Consider the following 8,766-nt stretch of genomic DNA (forward strand, 5'->3'; position numbering starts at 1 on the left):
CCCCCCACACCCACACCCACACACCCCACCCCCAATATTTATATTTCTACTACTCCCACACTACACATATCTGGCTTCAATTTAAATCATAGTCATCATCCATCCATATATAGATACTTTAGCTCTGATCAAAGATCCAAAGATCAATATGTACAGTTTATTTTACAAAACAATAAATGGCTTCACAGGAAAGCAGTTGTCCCTCAAACACGGAATTGTGACAGCTATTACTACCGAGGCCTACACAATATATATATAAAGCACATATATTACATATTAACTTAGTTTACCTCATCAAATTTATTACCAATATACCTATGTATTTTATCACTTCAAATACACGAACATATTAAAAAAATGTTTAAGTATTTTTTAAAACAAGAACATATTTTTAAATGCTCTTGCTGAATTATTTTCACAGACACAATTATACATATATACATGTTGTTCAGCTCCTGACACCCCTAACAAGTTTATATGCTAATATTTCACACCTAAAACTTCAAATATTTCATCACATGTGTATATATACACACAGGAGCATAAATACTATACATGCAATATGTGCTCACCTGCCTTGTATATATTTATACTTACTCCCAGTACACATAAAGTCCAAAGAATAAGGAATAGGTTCTCACAAATGTCATACAACACCTAGCCAAAAACACAAAGAAACCCCCTGCAACACACACTTAATTAATGAGCAGCTGAGACGAGGGTAATCCACTGCTAACGAACAAAGCTTGGTATATGCTCAGTCCAATGAGGAAGTGTATATTTCCTCTAAGGGATAAGAACATTTCCTGAAATAACCTGTTCTCCACAACAGGAAATGTGTATGGATCCACAAAGTGAAAGTAGGGGTGGTAGGAAGTGGTAGAGAAGTGACACAGGTAAAATGTTCCTCACCAGTACAGGTATAGCACATCACCACCGATATCTGCTCCTGTCCACACCACAGCACTGATGTTTATATCCCAAACAAAGCTTTGTTCTAAAGATAGCACAGGTATGGCTGGCCGGTGGTGGACACCTGTGATCACGTTTATCATACAAATCAATCACATACAAATGTATACTGCCACAGATGTTGGTGGGTCAGCAGACATATCTCCCACTACACAGGTGTACTCACTGTAGTAAGGTCAGTGTACCAATCACTACAACACCACAAGCTGTCGCACAACTAACACAGGTGTAACATTTACCTGTAGGAGGGAATCCTTAGCTCAGCAAGGCTGTCCCTGCCCCCCTTGACCACTGTCCAGTACCGTGCCTGGTCAGATCTGATATGTGACCTCCTTGGTGAATTGCTGAGGTAAGCTCTGTGGCATGCCAACAATGTGAATGGCTGGCTGTACCACCTGATTGCCTTACCTGTATACACCAGACACAGTGCTTTTAGTACAACAGTTGGTATGGCTGACTGGCCGCACGTCTCAAATATATATACCCAGCTGTACTAGCAGACTGCAGTGTACACCTACTATATACTACACATACTCATCAAAGTCCCGGGTGTTTTACTACTGCAAGCTCAGTCCTGTCCTAGGAACTACGGTAAATCTGTTTGAATTTTGCAACTGTAATAAATATTTGTTTTTCTTTGATTCCTAAATTCTCAAATAAACTCATGTTTTCAAATGTTTTTGTACAAATGAAAGAAATGTCCTCATTATTAATGAAAACAAAACGATACTTATTATTTAAACAAATCAGTTTATAAAGTATTGAAAAATCCGGGATATCTACCACTACTGCAGCAAACAATGGATTGCCAACACAATGAAGGCTTACTAATCGTGTGATTTCCGACGTGTGGTACTATGATCATGTTACGTAACCACAACACCGTACTACCTGTACAAATATCTGTGAGCCATAGTAAGCTATCAGGTGGGAGCCTAGCTAGCCCACACTGACCTCGTCTAGTAGTGGTACATACATGTCACATCCTCCTTATCTAGTAGTGGTACATACATGTCACATTCTCCTTATCAATATTTCAACCCGTAAATAATTGATCAGTGACAATTTGTGTGTGGGTCTTTTTGATAAAATGATTGCGTTTTAATTGTAGGGAAGACGGAGGAGCTGTTGAATAATGAAACACTGTTCAAGTTACACTGCAGCGCAGTCAAATATAACAGCTGTCAGAATTGTCAACAACTTGTTTTGCAATAACAAGTTAGATGTAATCTCAATGTTACCTTACAGTTGTAAGTTCATCAGCACCATTCCGATATAGCAGAATTCTTTTGTACTATTATTTTTCTGATCGATTGCAAAAATTGTCGAACAGTATAAGGTTATGCGTTACTGATGATAAAAGCAATGTCCATTCTACACAACAATTATGATGATGAAAACATAACCTATTGCAGGGGTCAATACCTGGTTTTATCAACTTAACAAAAGGTATACAGTACAGTGTCTTTGTATAGATAGATATGAGAATTGAGAAGAAATGTCGGCGGAAATCTCTCGGCGTTCTTCAGTGCAATGTTATGACAGGAATAAAACTGCAGTCTCTACAGTCATTTGATTATATTACACTGCAATGTTTGTATTGTATAGGTACTTGTTATAGGACTTTTATCACTGTCAGCGATCACAATGACTTTACGTACTGTCACTTTCTTCACATCGAGCTACTATACTTATATAACAGTGTCAATTAGAAGCTACCACAGATTTAAAGTAGCAAATATGGAAGAATGTCTGCCTTATTAAACTTTAAAATTACTATCATGCACTATGACAGAAAAACCTTTGTTGATCACCAAGTAATTAACAAGTGGTTACGATTGATGCACCTTATGGACAACACTGTTATATCAATGTATCCAGTGTTATTTCACCATGTATCATTTACATGATACCGCTCTACATTAGGAATATACTTCATTTGGAAACGTATGCATTTGCCTTTGTCTGCATGTCCTTTTAAAACCTAATTTCAAAAGAAACTGAAAAACTGAGCTGGTAATAATTAACGTCAAATATGAAATAACCATGGAGCCTCTGAAATAAAAAGTATAAAGACATGTCTCCAATGAAATCCTGTTTTCATTAGCTCACTACCATTAATGCTACAGTTTCTCTATCTAGACCCATGCAGAGAGAAGAGCACATATGGCCTCCCTGAAAACCTAGATTAGTTATCCAGCCTTCCACCTACGTATTTCATACAGAGATGTTATATGTCATGTACGCACAATGACACAAACCACAAGTATGCTGACAAGCCGTAGCTTGCTCCGAACTTTAGCCCAGTCTGTTTGATGTTGCTGATTTTACTATATACAGAGATATATAGAAATATTTTTGGTTTCGGTATGAATAAATTTGGCAGGTCAATAAAATATATAAGGCACAAATAAGGTCACGACCTCCATAGTTGGGTGATGAGTCACCTTGACACCTGTCTACCCCTTACCACTCAAATGACCAGCGTAGGATAATTCAATCTTCACATGTGTGGCACCTGACCTATAAAACCTTTCAAGACAAGAAATTGAACCGGAGGTCTTTCACTTCCGTTTACTCCTGCTATATGACCTAAATTTTAACCATCCCCTCTTTACACTCTCAAATCAGTAAAGTACATGTGGCAGAAAATTGGCTCCCTTGGCTGGAAATGTCTAGATCCCAAAACTACGTTTGAGGGGCTTTATAAATGTCACTTGTGAGATATAATGGTGAAGTTGATTGAATGTTGTTGGTTTTTTTTTGTGGGGTTTGGGGAGTGAAAAGTTAAAGAAAAAAATGTCAGTCTTATCAACATAAATGGTAACAATATCAGTATTTATCATAATTATACTAAATGTATAATGATAAAAATCTAAGCAATTTTTATCTTAATACTTTACCAGTGACTAAAGTTGTTTTAGAAAGGTTGATTTAAAATTTAAAAGGTTGAGTAGCTATAGTGGATGATGAAACTGGGTGTCACTACGTACCCTTACACTTCGTTCTAACAAAATATTGTCTCCAGTAGTTAGCTGACGATGTGACTGGGTGACTCACCCTTACATCTTGTCACACTAAAACATTGTCTCCAGTGGTTAGCTGACGATGTGACTGGGTGACCACCCTTACATCTTGTCACACTATCATGCCACCTCGCTAGCTGATGATGTGACTGAGTGATTACCCTAACATCTTGTCACACTATCATGCCACCCCGCTAGCTGATGATGTGACTGAGTGATTACCCTAACATCTTGTCACCCTATAATGACACCTCGCTAGCTGATGATGTGACTAAGTGATTACCCTAACATCTTGTCACACTATAATGACACCTCGCTAGCTGATGATGTGACTGGGTTGTATCCTCACACCTTACCAATGCCTGGCAGATACTAGACAGTACATTCCAGTCTCATTGCATACACTTACCTATGAATAATACACCCAGTACACAAACAGGTGAGCAAGGCATTCATCTATAGATCATCAATATTCATATAGAATACCAGTCAATAAGCCATCCTATTACCATGCTTTACCTACTGAAACTAGAAATACCAGAAACACTGGGTCACCGAGTGCGTTGTAGTAGCAGCAATGTTACATGTGTATACAACCACTTAAACCTTTTACCATTAGGTTTGAAAAGATCTGTTTTTATATCTGTCATACATGACACTAGTATAGAATTACCGCAGTACAGTTATAATTAGATTACATACGACAGCTCGGAACATCCTCTATGAGCAGACAAAATGGTGGGGCAGACTAAAATAGACCACATGTTTATTGCTGTTAGGTCACCATCTGTGACAGGATTATCTCTGCTGTGAATGACTTTCACAAATCCCCTAGTCTATTGGATGATTCATTAGTTCATCTGGTCCAATGTATTAATGTATGGACCTAGATCAGTGATCCGTACCATTTGAGAGTGACAATAGGAAAGCTGATAACAAATAATCATAATTCTATTACAGGGTCATCTGCTTACGTCTGCCATAACAGGTCTGGCCAGAGTTTGATCAGATATCTATACTGACCTCACAATCAAATACTTAATCAGTATATGTACTACTGATTTTCATCATGGAAGATGTGAGAATAAAGATTTAAATTAAAATGAAATAAAAGATAACAAAATGAATTATTGAAATTTGATCTATATAAAGGAAAAAGATTATTTGAGATGGAAAAACAAATCAAATTATTGAAATTTCTCATTGCGAAATCAATTAAATTCTTAATACAATTCTTATTAAAAAGTCAGTCAATAGCTGGTTACAAACAGGAATTATAGCTTCTTATCTGGTGACTAATCCAAACACTACTTGGTACATTATACTATATATGTGACAATTGTCCCCTGGTACATTATATTATATATATGACAATTGTCCCCTGGTACATTATACTATATATATGACAATTGTCCCCTGGTACGTTTATCTATTTGTACAGCTGAAGGTGTCTACAGGACATTTAGCCCCTTTACACCTAAGATCACATACTGCATGCTAAAACAAAACATTTTTATTTAAGTAAATGTCAGGAAAATAAATAAATAAAAACTACAAGGCTATCTGAAGGATAATTGGTTAAAGTACACTTGTGCTAATTACTGTTATGTAGATCGCGCCCTTTAGGACTGTAGCCCTCTTTATATAGGACTACTGCATCGTTCTTGTCCAGGTATTTACTCTACTGTAGTAAATAATGAGCGACTTGGAGCATGTCTGGAGAGAGGCTTCCCACTGTTTAGTACCTCCTCAGCTCCAATTATAGTGGCAGGAAGGAAGCAGATCAGCACCAGCTAATGTTTTTGGTAATGAGGTCTCGATAAATGCCATCTAGACAATCTATTTTTGTCAAGCTATGTTTCTAGCTTTAAATGGTTTTTCAGTATTTCTAGAAATAGCATCCACCTTAAACAATGAGGATACCAGGTAACTGACACAGAATCAGCAATGAATTATCACTCCAGCCGCCATTAAAATCAACCGGGTCAACCAGGCATTTCTGGAACCTTTGGTGGCTTTAACACAATTCTGTCTCCAATAAATCCATCTCCAGTTTATCACATGGTATTTTATAAGATATTTTAGATGTGTAATTACACCATTCGGTTAAATGTCAATTCAGATTATACCTAAACTACCTACAGGTATATTGCAATGGTGGTCTTTATCAAAACCAGGTAAGTTTAATACTTACAGGTATCTGTAGTTGTGATTTTCCTTTAGACAAGATGAATTTAACACTTACAAGTATCTGAAGCTGCTATCTTCATTAATACCAGGTAAGTTCAATACCGATTTTGATCTTCGTTAAGACCAGGCAAGTATAATACTTGCAGGTATCGTCAGTTGTAATTTTTGTTTACACTAGATAAAATAAAATAAGATAAAAAAAATACTTACAGGTATCTGTAGTTGTTATCTTTGTTAATACCAAGGAAGTTCAACACAGGTATCTATCTTCGTTAAGACCAGGTAAGTTCTTCCTTTATGTGATTTTAAGGGTTTACAGGTATCCACTGATTGACCAGCTATCAATGGAATATGTTCCATCCACAGGTGAGATACAACAATGATGCTACGACAGGTATGTAGGTAACAGACTGTGGGGTAGCATCACAGGTAACATCGCAGGTGGAAGTGTGACACGACTAGTTACTGTTGCTGTCATAACTCTGCTGGGTTGGGAGACATCAATGTATCCAGCTACTGCTGCTGATTAACATCTTAACTGTCGACTAAGTACCTGTCACAGTCACGTATATGTACAGTCTAACTTCTGGGATGGGCAAACATACAGAAACACCTTTATACTTTAAACATCAGAGTGGTCACTCCCCGACCAACCCACCACTCATAACGACCTTACCACTGGGAGTGGGCTGTATACAACTATAAGGTAACACTAATAGGTTTTACCATGTCTATGATAATGCTGAAGGTGTTACAGTATTCCCTACTTGTATCAGTACATACCAACACAAACAATTTACATCACTATAGTAATATTTGTTAAATACATAATACAGCACATGAGATTTAAGTTTGTAGGACGATTCTAATTCTCCACCACCAATTTATAAACAGTATGATCAAATAGGATGTGTATTGGTCTCTGGCCTATTCAACGTGGGAGGGTGTAAGGTTACAGGGATATGTACTACGAATGCACACAAACGCAGCATGTGAATTATTACATCATCATGATGTAAAAAGGTCCTTCACCTTGAAAAATAAGAACTAGGTGACATCACCGAATTGTTTCAAATATTTTAGCCCGATGATTTCATGGCTCTATCACTGTGTGGTACGGCATAACATCTGTGTCAGAGCTCGTAGTAGGTGAGGGATATATATAACCGCCTGTATAATTTACTGTTATATTGTACATAACAATGCCTATTGAAATGATCAAACTCAAAATGTAATTATGGAACTAATTTGTAAACAAACCTTTACCACATTACGTCTAACATGAGATGTCGACACACATTTTTCCTACACACTTAATTATTGCTAGCTTGGATTATTATCACGTGGAGGTCTCTGATCTGCGATATTGACTCATTGTTACTATTTTTAGAAACAACAGGTCAATATGCACTTTATGATGTCATTTCAATTGTAACATCATAATGCAGAACTTTAAAAATACTCCATTAAGTTTTTCTTTCATATGATCCATCTTGTTTAATTATAATAACTTTTATTTTGGTGAATATGAAATAGTGGTTATATGGACCTGAGAAAGTGATATTGGCTTTATCTTGGTTACGTCACCTTTTTAGGTCAATATAACCACATATTCACTCCCTAGATCTTAACAGGTAAATATTCACTCCCTAGATCTTAACAGGTAAATATTCATTCCCTAGATCTTAACAGGTAAATATTCACTCCCTAGATCTTAACAGGTAAATATTCACTCCCTAGATCTTAACAGGTAAGTATTCACTCCCTAGATCTTAACAGGTAAGTATTCACTCCCTAGATCTTAACAGGTAAATATTCACTCCCTAGATCTTAACAGGTAAATATATTCACTCCCTAGATCTTAACAGGTAAGTTCACTCCCTAGATCTTAACAGGTAAATATATTCACTCCCTTTTATCCATTCAAACTCCTTTAATGTTGGCAAAATTTCTGTGTACAGGACAGTGTTGTTGACAAATATTTGACTGTATACAAAGGCACACTTGTATTTTGTTACCACCCACAAAAACCTAAAAACAAATTGTTTACAACTGTCAGATGGTGATGGGGTTAATTTTGTTGACGGCTATAGGGAGAAGCCCCACCTGTAAGCAAAAACGAGCCCACATCCCACCTTCACCTGCACCAATCAAATGTCTTTACCTGAACCTCATTTTACCTGCACCAATCAAATCAGTTTTCCTAGACCTTATTGAGTTGTACCGTTATGAGAGTGAGAGTTTCAGGTACGATAGTGGGTCGTGTCATCCTGAAACACCAGGTAAAATACACAACCTATAATCATGACATCTCGTAATCTACCGTAAAACCACACAAACTACACGACATCTCGTAATCTACTGTAAAACCACAAAAACTACCCGACATCTCGTAATCTACTGTAAAACCACACAAACTACACGACATCTCGTAATCTACTGTAAAACCAAACAAACTACACCACATCTCGTAATCTACCATAAAACCACACAAACTACACGACATCTCGTAATCTACTGTAAAACCACACAAACTACACGACATCTCGTAATCTACCATAAAACCACACAAACTACA

At 36.9% G+C, this 8,766-nt stretch overlaps 1 protein-coding gene across 6 annotated transcripts in view; it reads right to left on the reverse strand.

Annotated features, from left to right (window-relative positions):
* The window catches only part of LOC110466209 (histone demethylase UTY-like), a 121,290-nt gene that overhangs the window by 34,369 nt on the left and 78,155 nt on the right, over positions 1 to 8,766 (reverse strand). Inside the window, exon 1 of one of the 6 annotated variants that reach the window (XM_021522949.1) lies at positions 6,399 to 6,953. The exons of 3 other annotated variants lie outside the window; for them this stretch is intronic. Coding sequence is in view for 2 of the 3 variants with exons in the window: in XM_021522705.1 (XP_021378380.1) it covers positions 913 to 1,055 (143 nt within the window). In the remaining variant the exon portion in view is untranslated. Of the gene's footprint in view, positions 1 to 597; positions 889 to 912; positions 1,299 to 6,398; positions 6,954 to 8,766 lie in introns of those variants that run through there. 2 more of the 6 variants (XM_021522705.1, XM_021522862.1) reach the window with 2 other exon arrangements.

Source organism: Mizuhopecten yessoensis, unplaced genomic scaffold (assembly GCF_002113885.1).
Source record: "Mizuhopecten yessoensis strain PY_sf001 unplaced genomic scaffold, ASM211388v2 scaffold213, whole genome shotgun sequence".
In the NCBI taxonomy this organism is placed as follows: Eukaryota; Metazoa; Mollusca; class Bivalvia; order Pectinida; family Pectinidae; genus Mizuhopecten; species Mizuhopecten yessoensis.